The sequence below is a fragment of the Plectrocnemia conspersa genome, unplaced genomic scaffold, assembly GCF_051122295.1.
Source record: "Plectrocnemia conspersa isolate PC_06_02 unplaced genomic scaffold, ASM5112229v1 ptg000005l, whole genome shotgun sequence".
In the NCBI taxonomy this organism is placed as follows: Eukaryota; Metazoa; Arthropoda; class Insecta; order Trichoptera; family Polycentropodidae; genus Plectrocnemia; species Plectrocnemia conspersa.
The window spans coordinates 1,489,895-1,505,688 of record NW_028277169.1 but is presented as its reverse complement, the minus strand read 5'-3'; the positions used below and the strand labels follow the sequence as shown (position 1 = coordinate 1,505,688).

The window sequence follows — 15,794 nt, the reverse complement described above, 5'->3', positions numbered from 1 at the left end:
GCCCATTTACATATCCTTGGTTAGTTTTAAGCAAAATTAAAAAAACGTTGAAAAATGAGTAATTTTAAAAGTTATTAGCATTCTTGACTGATTTCACAGGAAAATTAAGTTTGTTGAATTTAGATTTACGTCATGCAATATTGAAGAAAAACAAATCTGATGTAACATAATGAACTTCATTTAAAAGATGCCGAACTAGCTAGAAAAATCTTAAAAGAAGTAAAGCGCTTACCTCAAAAAACTCTTTTGCTTTTAAATTTGATTTGCAAAAAGCACAATTATACCCTAAATTGACAGTTTATGTTTCATACTATAAATGAAACGTGTATGTTTTAAGTTAAAGTTTCCATAATTTAGATGATGATAAAATATGTACACCTGGGATGAACCAACTGCAAAGCATTAATTATCAAACAATAACATAATATGGACTTTCCCCACTTTCAAAATCAACGGCTCATATGTTGAATTATATCAATTAATGGTGAGACCCCTTCTACAACAACATCGTATGAATGCAGTAAATAATCAAAAACAGATTTTTTTTTAAATTTTATTAAAATATTAAAATAAAACAAAGATTATATTGACACAATGTAGGAATTGTAAAAAAAAAAATAACATAATATGTTGAATTATATCAATTAATGGTGAGACCACTTCTACAACAACATTGTATGAATGCAGCAAATAGTCAAAAACAGACTTTTTTTAATTAAAATATTAAAATAAAACAAAGATTATATTGACACAATGTAGGAATTGTAAAAAAAAATAACATAATATGTTGAATTATATCAATTAATGGTGAGACCACTTCTACAACAACATTGTATGAATGCAGCAAATAGTCAAAAACAGACTTTTTTTAATTAAAATATTAAAACAAAACAAAGATTATATTGACACAATGTAGGAATTGTAAAAAAAATAACATAATATGTTGAATTATATCAATTAATGGTGAGACCACTTTTACAACAACATTGTATGAATGCAGCAAATAGTCAAAAACAGACTTTTTTAATTAAAATATTAAAATAAAACAAAGATTATATTGACACAATGTAGAAATTGCAAAAAAAAATAACATAATTTATTTAAGAGATCTAGTGATCACCGTCAGGGTATGAAGAAATATGTGCTGTTATTATTAAGCAATAGAAGATAAATTTAAACATAATATGGACTTACTCCATTTTCAAAATCAACAGCTCATATGTTGAATTATATCAATTAATGGTAAGACCACTTCTACAATAACATTGTATGAATGCAGCAAATAGTCAAAAACAGACTAGCTTTATTAAAATATTAAAACAAAACAAAGATTATATTTACACAATGTAGAAATTGCAAAAAAAATAACATAATTTATTTAAGAGATCTAGTGATCACCGTCAGGGTATGACGAAATATGTCCAGCAGTGGAAGATAAATATAAAACAACTGTTTATTTGTTTTAAATTTATACAAACACGACTATAGAGGATCCCTGGCTTATTAACTAAATATATGTATTTTTAATATTTGAATATGCTTTTAACATAATAATTTCTTAATATTATTTAACTAAATTTAAGTAAATGTAATATGAAGAAAAAGTCGAATATGCTTCGTAAAGAGACAGACACCTTTAAAAAAAATCAATGTTGGCGTCGCATTATCTGCAATCATGATATTGCATTAAATATTGTCTGTTTCCCTGGAATAAAATATTGCAATTAATTTTAACAATGCTTTATTTTAAAAATATCATAATTGTTTACAAACAAATAACAAGAGATGCAGTTACCATTCTAAGCTAAAGTGCTGCTCGAATGCACTGTTAGAAATGAAAAAGATAGTACCTAATATCATTTAACTGACTTAATTCTACGTTGAAAGATTTCTTGGAAAGATAAATTGTGTAAAAAAGCATGGACACTTACAGCTGTTCCCACGTTCTAGTCGACTTTATCGAACGAAGTTGAAGGTTCATCTTGTTCTTCGACAACAACTGAAGTAGCTTCGATTGCTTCTTCCAGACTAATATCGACAATCTTCCTGTAACCGAAGAGAGAAAAGGGTAATATATTTCAAATACGTTAACGTAGTAACTATGAACTCGACAAAGTTTAATAATTTTATTATTATAATATATTGTATGATATTTATATGAATAGACACTTAAAGTATATTGGATTATTGGCGATTGCTTATCGAATTTTAAAATAAGATTGATAGCGTGTTTTAAAAGATTGAATACCGGTCATTATTGGTGCGGCGGTTCTTATTCGCAAAGAAAAAAAATTAAACTTTTTTTAAACCATCATTATTTTTTAATTAGTTTTTAACTCAAAATTAAAACATAACTTCTTAATAAACGCTTTTTATATTCACGTCAAACTTAAACTGATATCGGCGGAAGAAATTAAAAACGGTCACAATAATGGCGAATCGTAAAGATGGTAATTATAATACCTTCTTTTTTTCGCTTGGTGTAATTTTTTAAGATCTTCTAGTTGTAGCCTAAAATAAAGATGAAAATGAGGTGATGTTATAGAAATACTAAAATATAGAAAAAAATATAAACTTACATGTGCTTTTCCTCGAACGATTCGTTTCTCTGGAAAAAAATAAAGCAAATTACTTTACCAATGCATTATGTAAAAAATCATAAATGAATTTATCATAAATGTTTACAAACCAGTAAACACAGCCTCATACACCTTTTTACACCTCTTCGTTCAATTGTAGGTACTGCTGGAATGGACGGCTGAAAAGTAAAAGAATAGTATTGTAATTGACCTATCTTAGTTCTGCCTTTAAAGAATTCTTGGATCGATAAATTGTTTAAAAAAGCATGGACACATACTACTGTTTCCATGTTCTCGTCGCTTTTTTCGACCGAAGTTCCAGCTGTTTTTATTACTTCGTCCTTAATTTTTATTATTTTGCCTCCGATAACAACTGAGTCCTTTTCTACTGCTATATTTTTCACTGCTTCTTGCAGTTCTATATCGACATCCGTCATTTTTTTATCTAACGTGAACAACTTCCTGCAACCGAAGAGAGAGAAAGGTAATATTATATTTCAAATACGTTAACATAGTAACTACGATCCCGGCAAAGTTTCATAATTTTATTATTATTTTTAAATCTTTTGAAAATACGTTTGCATAAAAATAAAAATAAACATTTTATGCTATTTAAAAACAAGTTCACATAATAGGTGAATACGAATAAAACAAAACAATTGCTATTGAAACTGGGCTAAATAATAATAATAATAAATAGCATATGTCCTTTCTGAAATCCTCTTAGAAATATAACAATGAAAAATATTTTATTCTACCCGATTAACACATTGTATATTTGTTTCAATGAGATTATTTATGTCATTGATTGTGTTGAAGCGCATTTTTGGTGTTTGAATACCCGCTTTATAGAAAACATTTTTTTTTAATTTATCTATATCAAGATAATATAGTTTGTTAATAATGTTATATAAATGACATAAGATCTACAATAAATTTTACACCTTAAAACACAAATTATTCATAAATTCACACTTTTTTATGTGACAATAAACAGTCACACTATAAGTGAATCTATAATTAAAAATATATTATTTGTGATGGCTGTGGAAATATGAAAAAATGTCTTTAATTACAGTCACACATTAGAAATAAATAATACAATTAAATATCAAAACCACTCGAATTTAAGCTAATTATGTGATTTAAAAAAAATAATTTAAGGGCCATTGTCTTTTTTTATATTAATTTATACATCTTATTTAAGCAAATGTTATTTCTCGACAGCATAATATTATCTAATAATTTTCTAAAATAAATAAATCATAAAATTATATATAATTAAAAACTATCAAAAATAATAAACTATCAATTCTTTATATATAAAAGACTATTTTTTTAAAGTAATACAGAATATTTTGACTAAACCTAATTTTATTATAAAGATTTATGATTTTAAAAATATTTTTATTAGTGCTTCACAATTTTAATTAATAAAATAAATTGGGCAATTTACTATTAAACAGTAACAATAATAACGAATCATAAAAATGGTTATTATAATACCTTTTTTTCGCAGGAACTTCTTTCTCAAGCTCATCGGTCTGACTAAAATAAAAATAAAAATAAAAATTAGGTGATGATATTGAAACATTAAAATATATTTTTTTTTATAAACTTACATGTGTTTTTGTGTGCAGGATTCGGATTCCTAAAAAAATTAAGCAAATTATTTTAACAATGCATTATTTAAAAAATATCATAAATGTTTACAAACCAGTAACAACGGCCACATACGCTTTTTTGAACCACTTAATTTACTAGGTTCTACTGGAACGCACTGTTGAAAATCAAAAAAATAGTATTGTAATTGCCCTTTCTTAGTTCTGCGTTCAAAGAATTCATGGATTGATAAATTGTTTAAAAAAGTATGGATACATACAGTTGTTCCAATGTTTACGTCGCGTTCTTCGTCCGAAGCTCCAGCTAGTTCTATTAGAATTCCTTCAGGTGTCGGTTGATCTTCGACAACTGAAGTAACTGGAACGCACTGTTGAAAAGCAAAAAAATAGTATTGTAATTGCCCTTTCTTAGTTCTGCGTTCAAAGAATTCATGGATTGATAAATTGTTTAAAAAAGTATGGTTACATACAGTTGTTCCAGTGTTTACGTCGCGTTCTTCGTCCGAAGTTCCAGCTAATTTTACCAACTTTCCTTCAGGTGTCGGTTGATCTTCGACAACTGAAGTAACTGGAACGCACTGTTGAAAAGCAAAAAAATAGTATTGTAATTGCCCTTTCTTAGTTCTGCGTTCAAAGAATTCATGGATTGATAAATTGTTTAAAAAAGTATAGTTACATACAGTTGTTCCAGTGTTTACGTCGCGTTCTTCGTCCGAAGTTCCAGCTAATTTTACCAACTTTCCTTCAGGTGTCGGTTGATCTTCGACAACTGAAGTAACTGGAACGCACTGTTGAAAAGCAAAAAAATAGTATTGTAATTGCCCTTTCTTAGTTCTGCGTTCAAAGAATTCATGGATTGATAAATTGTTTAAAAAAGTATGGTTACATACAGTTGTTCCAATGTTTACGTCGCGTTCTTCGTCCGAAGCTCCAGCTAGTTCTATTAGAATTCCTTCAGGTGTCGGTTGATCTTCGACAACTGAAGTAACTGGAACGCACTGTTGAAAAGCAAAAAAATAGTATTGTAATTGCCCTTTCTTAGTTCTGCGTTCAAAGAATTCATGGATTGATAAATTGTTTAAAAAAGTATGGATACATACAGTTGTTCCAATGTTTACGTCGCGTTCTTCGTCCGAAGCTCCAGCTAGTTCTATTAGAATTCCTTCAGGTGTTGGTTGATCATCGACAACTGAAGTAGTTTTTTCGCATTTTTCTATTTCTAGATTTTGCATTGCATCTACTAGTTTAATATCGACTTTCGGCTTTGTGACGATTTCTTGAATGGTAAGCAAATTCCTGCAACCGAAGAGAGAAAAGGGTAATATAATATTTCATATACGAACCTGAAAAGTTTATTATTATTATATATTGTATGATATTTATATAAATACTGGACACTTAAAGTATATTGAATTGGTGGCGATCGCTCACTGAATGATATACAGATTTTTAAATAAGATTGATAGTGTGTTTTAAAACATTATCTCTAAAGATGCAGTCTTATTCACAAAAAATAAAATAAAAACTTTTTTAAACCATCATTATTTTTTAATTAGTTAAGTCTTAACTCAAAATTAAAACACAACCAATATTAACGTCAAACTTAAATTGATATCGGCGGATAAAATTAAAAACGGTATCAATAATGATGGATTATAAAGATGGTAATTATAATACCTCATATTCGCCGGAGATGCTTTCACAAACTCATCTATGCTACGTCTTAAATATAAATAATAATGATACTGAAATATTAAAATATGGAAAAAAACTATAAACTTACAATTGCTCTGTACACGGTTCGTTCATCTGAAAAATAAATAAAGCAGATTATTTTACCAGTGCACTATTTAAAAAATATCATAAATGTTTACAAATCAGTAAGCTGCATTAACCTTTTGAACTACTAAATTTTATTTAACGTACTATTATTATAATTGTAAAGATTTCTTGGATCGATAAATTGTTCCAAATAGCATTGACACTTACCGCTATTTCCGTGCTGCATCCTTCGGCCGAAGTCGAGTCTAGCTTCAGCTTCACAACTTTAAACGGTTGGTATTTTGTATTAACTTTATCGTCTTCGTCTATTACTAGATTTTTCACCGCTTCTTCCAGTTTAACACAAACTATCGTCTTCTTTTCTTCCATGATGCTTATCCTAAATCCGAAGTGAAAAAATGGTAAGATCATATTACAATTACGTTGACATAATAACTACAGAACATATCAAATTTTATAATTTTATTTGTATATTGTATGATAGATACTTCAATAATTGACCACCAAAGCATATTGCAGCGATTGCTTTGCTTTATTATAAATGTTTCTTTGATATGTTAAAAGGAATGAATATGGCCAAATATTGTAAAGAAAAATCGTCGACATGTCACTATTGTGCAAAACAAGCACACAATGCACAGGAATGCCCTCAAATTAACTCTCCACAAAAATGTGTAAAAATACATGACGATAAATACATAAAATAATACGTTTAATTAAATTATAATTATAATTAAGTTATAAATAATAAGGAATATAAGTTGAACGATGTAACTGAATACAGTATCAATAATTCGATTCTCCGTATTATCTAATTCAATGCATTCTAAACAAAATTGAGGATACACAATAAATTATTAAAAATACAATATCACATATCATGGCGATTACAGAGACGTTTGTATTAAGATTTAAAAGGGACGGGGGAGTTTTTTAAATAAAAAATATTATTAATAAAGATAGTAATAACTTATTCACTACCCTCGGAATCAAGATCGATCGCCGTAACACATATACATTGCTTATAAGGCTCCAAATTGTTTACATAAAGACGCCTAAATAATATTAAATTTAATATAGAATGTCTAAATCTGGGATGGCCAACCCGCATGCCTAGAACATTTTTCCGACCCGCGAGATTCATCACACTTTTACAAAATATATTTATTTTATAATCGCAATACACTATTGACAATTTTTCACTCCAAAAAAATGTCTATTGTGTATCTAAATCTAATAGTATAAATGGCCCGTGGAGTTTCCAAAGTAGCCCGCAAGAACATTTGGGTTGGCTACCCCTGGTCTAAATAATATAAAAAAACTTAAACACGCGCGACCCAAAAAAAGAAAAATAAAAACTCAATAAAAATCTCAGATAACTGCAATATCAGCAACGTTACGTGGATTGATGACCATCTAAATAACTTAATTAAAAATATAAATGTTTGTCATCACAAATGGAAGCTAGAACCATTTGTGATGACAAACATTTATATGACCTAGAAATGTTGAATCTGCTTATCGGAAAAACATAAAAATAGCTGACTTTAATACAATGTTCAATTATGGTAATAATAACCAATTTAAAATATGGAAAAATATTAAAACAATTATCAAAAATATTCCAGAAAATGTGAGAAAAAGAAAAATTTCAGTGTTGATACGAACAAAAATTTATTTATTTATTAAAATTATAACCATCGTGACCTGACAGGCAAACCCAATGCGTCACGATAGTCAAAAGTACTAATACATCATAATACATACAAATATAAACAAGACAAAACAACAGACACAAATCACCTCAACAGGTGTGCATTGTCCCATACGAACTGAACCAAAACTCCATATGTGCAAGAGAAAATGTCAATATTTATATGGACAGAATTGAGCAGATGAATAGCCTTGGCCAGAGAAGAGTTGGCAAGTGCTCCAGTTCTAGAATTTACAGGCAAGAATAGTGGACGCGACCGAGAACTATAACCACCTTCAGGAGCACACATTTGAAGCTGCTCGAGCACTGAAGGATTGTCTACGATGCCCTTCGAGCAATTTTCAGAAGTGTTGAATTATATAAACACTTCTGCGAGTCGACAAAGAAACGTATCCCAGTGCTCCCAAAATAAAAGCACTGGGAAACAAGAACGGATAATAGCCGTATTCCTTCAAGTATAAATATCGAAGAAATTTACGTTGTACTTTTTCCAGCTTCAATTCATTACATTGATTCATTACGCCTGGGATCCAAATGATGGAGCTAGTTTCTAGTATGCTGCGGACTAGAGTATCATAAAGAGTGCGCAATACTAAAGTATTCCTGAAGTAACGCGCATTTCTCAAGATAAAACCGAGCATTTTAAGGATTTGCTATGAGTCTCTGCAATGTGCTGGCTAAATTTCCAACGTTCTTCGAAAGTCACTCCTAAATCCTTAGTTGAAGAAAACCTTTCCAGAAAATATCCGCCTAGATGGTATGAATATTTTGCCGGCGTTAACGACCTTGAAAATGAAATTGTGTGACATTTATTTACACTGAAAGGCAATTGGTTATAGCAAGCCCATTTCCATATAGAGTTGAGATCCTCCTGTAGGTCGAGGGAATCAGAAATCGAATGCATTTTCTTGTAAATTTTCAAGTCATCTGCATATAATAAAAAATCTGAATGCTCTATTGCTGTGTCTATGTCATTAATGAACAATAAAAACAACAATGGACCCAAAAAATAAAAAAATAAATCAAGGACTCATAAACTTCACACGATTCGAGACAAAGATGGAAATTATTAGACGTTCTGATAGCGTGAATCTTTTGCTTCAATCGGACATTCGTATGATACAAACAGATCTACGATATGTTCAATTTTGCAAAATAAAGATATAATTAAGAAATACGTTCAAAATTGCGGAAATTAAAGATTTCCACAATCTTTGAAGATATGTTTCAAAAACAAAACGGCAAAAAAAAACATAGATGAAATGGAAAAATCTTTGTCATCATGGATCGATGACCAACATCAAAAAGATGTCCCTCTGAGTATTTCAATTATTTAAGCAAAAGCTCTAAGTTTGCATGAAGATTGGAAGGTTTTTCAAGCAAGTAACGGTTGGTTTTACAATTTTAAAATGAGGTATTCTTTTCATAATATTAAATTTACTAGAGAATCAGCTGATGCGGATAAGATGCTGCAAAAGAATTTATTTCCTAATTATCCAAAATTATTGAAGATGGAGAATATTCCTCTAGCCAAATATTTAATGTAGATGAGACAGGTTTATTTTGGAAAACTCTTTAACAATGAAAAAATGAATGAAGCTTCACGCATCTTGACAAATTTTTAAATATTATGGAAGATTGTGATCCCAATGGAGAACGAATATCTCAAGTGCGTAGGGCGATTAATAAAGACATAGCATGATATAAAATAATATATGAAGAAAAGAAAAAGAATAGTGGAAAACAGTTAACTCTTGATAACTTTTCAAAGGAAACACCCGCAAACCCCACTTAAACATGTCTCTTAAACGCTTCTAAAAATCTTATATTTACTTGATAAATAAATATTTTAAAATACACACAATTTCAATTTTTTTTTACTTCCCTCTACTTTCGAACATTCAACATTTGCACACATTTTCAGGAACCAATTATGTGCGAAAGTTGAGGGCCGCCTGTAAAGTGTACTCAAAAAATGGGAAAACTCCTGATGATGCCAAGACAATTTTGGCGAAATATAGAGACTAACTCAAAAAAGAAAAGAATGCGAAATAAAACACGTAAATATTTTTAGAAAAAAAATATATGCTAAAGCATAATGTATATTATAAGGAATAATATACATTATGCTTTAGCATATATTTTGCTATTTTACCCGAGCGGAGCACCGCGGCGTAAGCTTAAATGGATGTTAAGAGTTTTTCTATCGAGAAAGTCACACGTTTTATTTTCAGAATCCGTATCTACGCAATATACGTGTCAGTTACAAGTATACCTACTGCTGTGTATGCATTTATGTCTGAGTTGCAGCCTAATTCAAAAATTCGCTCCACGTGTTTTCGCGCCACCATAAAGTTTAATTGTACAAATGTATAAGATAACATCTGCGTGAAACTTTCGGGTAAGTTATTGAATTTATCGCGCATCACGAAACATACAAATAGAAAAAAATAATAATACACACACATACTTTGGTTCACTTTGTAACTATTATAAAACATATACGACATCAAAACATTTTACAATTTCATCATGTCCGAACCCAAACTAAAAAGTTTGATAACGTTTTAAAGTTTGGAAAATATACCAAAATATACCAAAGTTACGAACGAACGAACGATATTTAAATAATCTAGAGTTATACTATACGTAAACTAGAAAGAACTTACCGGGCTTCTTCCTAACTATATTATTGGAAAAAAATAGTTTCTTCTGTGAGACGATCGCCCCCAAACTAAAACTGCCGGTAACGTTCTGCCACTCGCGAAATACACCCACGACCACCCCGCACAACGGTCACCCCCAAACTGAAGTTCTCGGAAACATTTCGCGCTCACCTGTGTTGCAAGTGTAAAAAAACATATTCGTTGCGCCGCAATTAAAATTTACAGATACTAGATATTTTCAACTATTCGAATATCATACAAACAATTTTAGTTATACCTGCTGTCGATTAATATAGAACTCGGTATGCCCAAAAAAATATAAAAAATATTTTATCAGGTAGTTATAAACGTAATTCTGAAAACTATATAAATGTATTTGTCGTTTTTAAGTGGTAACTTGAGTTTTAAAAAGAGATTGCAGCTGACTTTTTTTGCAGGACATTTTTCAACATTTTTTTATTTGGGTTTTTGGGACCCCTGGTATAGTATACGTGCGTCGAAGAGTGAGAAAAGAATATCTAGCTGATTACGTAGTATCCAAAGTCAAATATTTTGGCGGAAGCGTTATGGTCTGGGGTTGCATGGCAGCAAGTGGCATTTATATTTCAATATTGGAATACACTTTAATGGATTCCTCCTGGAAAATATTTCTAAGCACAGCTACCATCTGATTCAGCAAGAAAATGCTGTGTGCCATACTTCGCTAAAAAGCAGGGGTTGGTTTGTGTTGTTTAACGCTTTTAATTACTAGACCAAAATCCTATAGAGCAATTATAGGGAATATTAAAAGAAAAGGTTGCCCAACACAATTGCAAATCCAAAATTGAGCTGCGAGAAAAATTGCAGATAGAATGAAGAAAATTGTCTACGTTCACCTGCAAGTCATTGGTTACCAGTATCTAAAAAAGGGTAGCAGCTGTAATTAAAGCTAAGGATGGATCTACTAAATATTAAAAATAAGCTTACGCCCTAAATACACCCTTAGTTTTAATTAGAGCTTCAACTCTTTTTTGGCATACTTTCAACTAATGACTTGCAGGTGAAAGGACACTATTTTCTCTATTCCATCTGAAATTTTTCTCGCAGTCCAATTTTGGATTTGCAATTGTGTTAGGTAGCATTTTATTTTAATTTTGCTTATAAATGCTCTATAGTCTGGTGTGTAAAGGCCAGTTTAAAAACGTTAAATCCTTTGACGCAACCCCTGCTTTTTAGTGAAGTATGGCGCGCAGAGTTTTTTGCTGGAATCAGATGGCAGTGTGATCGTGCATGGAAGTATCTTCTAGTAGAAATCCAATAAAGGGGATTCATACATTGAAATAAAAATGTCACTAGTCATACTACTCTCGAAAATGTACAGGTTTCCTACCATAACGCTTCTGCCACACTATTTGACTGCGTACTACGCAATCAGTTAGATTTTCTTCTCTGACACTTCGACGCCTCGATTTACGCCTTTCGCTTGCAGAGACTTCACCAGCCAGCTTTGAAGACTCGCGAACTTCAATTCAAATTCAATCTTTCCTGGGCAGTTGTCTTTCATTTTCTTCCAGTTCTTGGCTTTAATTTCTAAGAACCACGTTCATTGAATTTTGGACAGCGTATCGTGAACAATTAATGTGTTTACTATTTTTGATATATTCAGTCAATAATATATATGTGAATCCAATAAAATTATATTCGTTCTTTTAGCTTTAAGCATTTTTTAAATGCTTGTATAATATTCTAAATAAATGATTAAACAAAAGAAATTATAATAATAAATAAATTGAACATAACGGTCACTCAAGCAAGACTGAACAATTTGACCTGAAATCTATTTTTAAAACTAAAGTGAACAAATATAAACGATAAATTCCTTTCAGAATTAGTGTTAAAACTATTTCGATAAGACTATGCACTTGTAAAGAATTACACACCATTTTAAGGGCTGCCCCATTATTATGGCCAAGGATGTAGCTGTTTCAATGTAAGCGATTATAAGTCATTGATTATGTTTAAGCGCATTTTAAGTATTTGAGTGCCCGTTTTCTTGAAATAAAGTTTTTTATATGTGATTTAAAATTTCATACTTTAAGACGCCATTTTATCAAATTTTAATCATAAGATTATTTTTAGTGACAGTCGTACCATGCGTTACTTTTTTTTATAAACTGAAAATATAAAATTAGACAGTAAGCATAATATGCGCTTTAAAAATAATATTCATTTTGAGACCTTTCTCTATTTTTTTTAAGTTAAGGTTTTTTCCACGCAGCATAATATATTTAAAAAAACATTAATTTAACTATATTTGCAATCTGTAAAAAATTAAATATATTTGAAATCTATAATAAACTAAAAATATTTAAAATCCATAATAAACTAAAAAATATAATTTTTTTAGATTAGGAAAAATATTTTGAATAAATCTTTAAATTTTATTCCAAAACTTTATAATTTAAAAAATATTTCTTTCAAACGCGTCAGTAAGCTCTAAATAATTAGCACATTTTCATTTAAGCGTATTTGTAATAACAACTAAAAAAATATTTTTTTATAATTATATAAAAATAAAAACAACAGTAGCTGTTATTTTATTTAGTTCATAAATTTGATTTTTCTTTTACGAACTAGAGGCTCATCGTAAATCAATAATTCAATTTGATTTATTAATAGGATTTTTCTTGCTGAATTGAATTTTTTCCGAATTTAGAATAATTCTTATAAGATTTATTACCCCAATTTTGCGTCCATTTGTGAATAAATATATTTTTAAATTAGTGTTAACGAAATTTAGAGATATAGAAAAGTAAAACTATATTAAACGGTCGAAGGGTAAATACCCAGGGTGTAAACATTTTCAATCCTTGCAACACCGACCAGTTCGCAGAATTCAACATTACGTTGGGTTCTGCCAGGACGGTTGCACGTAGCTCTGGTGAGTACATAAGTTTCGTTAACTTTTTCTACCGCGTACAGAAGTGTTATAGTGAAAAACATAATCAAAGTGCACGATAGCAATGGTGCAACGAGAGTTATACTTATAACGTGATTGGTGAACGATAGCAAGATTATTCCGGTTTCGGGTGCTGTAAGGTTGAATTGGTGGCGTCGAGTCGCCATTTGGGTTTCGGAGAAAAATTACCACGATTTCGCGAGCATATCGAATATATTCATTAAGATATTCTAATATTCGTGTTTAACGTTTATTTCAGAAGTTTTCGGCGTTGTTTAATTAGAAATCGCGGAAAGTTTGATTTAATCACGCCTGGCGTAACTACTCGTTTTATGCATTTTTCGCGACCATTGGCGTACATATTATCGATATAATTCGCTAATATGCAATTTTAACGTTTATTTTTGCTTCTCAGAGTGATATTGAACTGATCGCCATAAACCATAGTTCGTTAATATTTCGAGCAATTATTTTTTAATAATTTTAGTGTCTTATGTTTTTTTATAGTATCATCATGGGGTCTTCAGGTGTACATAAATCTAAACATGCTTCTGAGCTCTCAACTTTAGAACAAAAAATTATTCGTCAAGTCGAATTTTACTTTGGTAATGTCATTATTCAAGTGAATTCTATTTATATCGATAATTTTTGTTAAAGGATGTTTTTTTTACTTTAAGGCGATGCTAATTTGCATACAGACGTATTTTTAAAAAAGCAAATCCAGTTAAATTCTGGTTGGATTAACGTCACTACTCTGTTGAAGTTTAATAGACTCGCCGCTCTATCTTCAGATAAACATATCGTTACTGCAGCTCTAAAAAAGTCTAGAAAGCAGCTGATGGAGGTGGGTATAAGTGGATTAATTTATGATACGTTTATCGTATATTATATGTGTGATGTTATATACTTAGATCAGCGAGGACGGTGAAATGGTCCGTCGTTCTCCCCAGTATCCTATTCGGATATTGGATAAAATAGATAGAAGCCATTTGCTACTGCGGCGTGCGGTTTATACAGATAATTTCCCCAGTAGTGGTGTTACCATGGATGCTTGTCAGAAGTTTTTTAAACAATTTGGAAAAGTTGAAGGCATAGTTATGACATCGTGTATGGATGAAGCAACCAAGGAGGGCCGTTTCAAAGATACGGTTATGGTTACCTTCCAGACTGTAGAAGAGGCAGACAAGCTTATTAATACGCCATCGATAAAATTTAAAGGTACCGAATTGTGTGGAAAATTCTGGAAATTGGATTTTAATGAGAAGTATAAAAAAAAAGTAAGTATTTATTTTATTAACCGGACCAAACAGGTATATTTTATTAAATACTTTTTGCAGGACGTCGACCCTATTTTACCAAGAGGCACTGTATTGCTTTTAAAATATATAGGAAAAAAAGTAGATTACAACGATGTAAGGAGAAAGTTTATGGAGTATGGTAAATAATATCTTATTCGCTATAAATCTTATATCATGTAAAAATTGATTTTAATAAAAATATTTTTATCCTATTACAGATCAAGTGGCATATGTCAAAATCTTTGGTAGTTACGGTTGGGTGAGGTTTCAAAAAAGGAATGCCGCAAGAACAGTATTAGAAGAGATTCCTGGGGGGAGAATAACCATTAATAACGTTCATTTAACGTGTGAGTTACCCACCATAATTGAGGAGGAGCGTCTATTGCACAAGATGTCTTCAGATATTATGAAGAAAAGAGAAAACTTTAACGATATTCTCAAACTTGCCGAATTCGATACATACCTTGCTTAAAATAGCCTAATTTAATTTTATTATTCATTTAAATATTTTATTCCTTATAACTGAAAAAAAAATTATTCTTTTTTAATTTGTTTAATGTCTTAGTTTGGTTCCGATTTCGGAAAATAATAATAAAAATTATTAATTTAAAATAATACTGTGTTTTTATTATTTTTTATAGTAAATATAAAAAAATCACTGTATCTCTAATATCTAAAAAAAAATGTATCACACAGAAAAAACATTTATATAATAATATAATTTTCTATCGTATAAGATTTTGACAAAGTCCGGAAGAAAGTGACTCGCGTGAACTGTAAGATCAGCGTAGAAGAAATTGTGGCCCAGCTGTATTTCTGACACTGGACATTCAGATTGAATATATTATTATTGCTGGTGACAGTAGAAACAAGCAGGGCCAGAGGGCAAAAAAATAATTTTATTTTTTTACAAATTAAACATAATATGTATCATATTTACATATAGTGACATGGTCAAAACATAATAGGTTTTTAATAAACACAGCTACTGAAAAATTAATAATAGATAATGCATAAATCCAAAAAATATATAGGTTAAGACAAAAATATATACTTTGACTTTTGTCGGTAATGCTACCATTTATAATTTTATGAAAAACATTTTAATATTTTACCTAATACAATAATATAAAGCAATATAAACACAGTTAATTTGTCCGGGATTGATTCAAACTTATTCCTTATTATTATTAAT

The 15,794-nt window shown here is 30.1% G+C and overlaps 2 protein-coding genes across 2 annotated transcripts; one reads left to right on the top strand and one right to left on the bottom strand.

Annotated features, from left to right (window-relative positions):
* Positions 1-2,423: 2,423 nt before the first annotated feature.
* LOC148234638 (uncharacterized) lies at positions 2,424-5,883 on the bottom strand. Its single transcript, XM_088185957.1, has 13 exons — positions 5,879-5,883; positions 5,302-5,497; positions 5,092-5,199; positions 4,882-4,989; positions 4,672-4,779; positions 4,462-4,569; positions 4,297-4,359; positions 4,202-4,230; positions 4,086-4,127; positions 2,858-3,041; positions 2,690-2,758; positions 2,580-2,608; positions 2,424-2,511 (listed from the first exon to the last, which is right to left on the bottom strand). The coding sequence occupies exons 1-13, from the start codon at positions 5,881-5,883 to the stop codon at positions 2,424-2,426; spliced, it is 1,137 nt and encodes a 378-aa protein (XP_088042083.1).
* Positions 5,884-13,815: 7,932 nt separating this feature from the next.
* On the top strand, positions 13,816-15,071 carry LOC148234637 (la protein homolog). The gene is made up of 4 exons (XM_088185954.1): positions 13,816-13,906; positions 13,979-14,145; positions 14,213-14,519; positions 14,818-15,071. Exons 1-4 carry the CDS (start codon positions 13,816-13,818, stop codon positions 15,069-15,071), a joined length of 819 nt encoding a protein of 272 aa, XP_088042080.1.
* The last annotated feature ends 723 nt before the right edge of the window (positions 15,072-15,794 follow it).

Bases quoted from the DNA above. Each gene is read 5' to 3' on its own strand.
- LOC148234638 (XM_088185957.1), bottom strand. The intron at 4,128-4,201 runs GTAAGTTTATAA...TTTTTATTTTAG, and splicing joins TCCTGCACACAAAAACACAT to TCAGACCGATGAGCTTGAGA. The intron at 2,759-2,857 runs GTATGTGTCCAT...TTTACTTTTCAG, and splicing joins ACGAGAACATGGAAACAGTA to CCGTCCATTCCAGCAGTACC.
- LOC148234637 (XM_088185954.1), top strand. From the start codon at position 13,816: ATGGGGTCTTCAGGTGTACATAAATCTAAACATGCTTCTGAGCTCTCA. The intron at 13,907-13,978 runs GTAATGTCATTA...TTTTACTTTAAG, and splicing joins TCAAGTCGAATTTTACTTTG to GCGATGCTAATTTGCATACA. The intron at 14,146-14,212 runs GTGGGTATAAGT...TTATATACTTAG, and splicing joins CTAGAAAGCAGCTGATGGAG to ATCAGCGAGGACGGTGAAAT.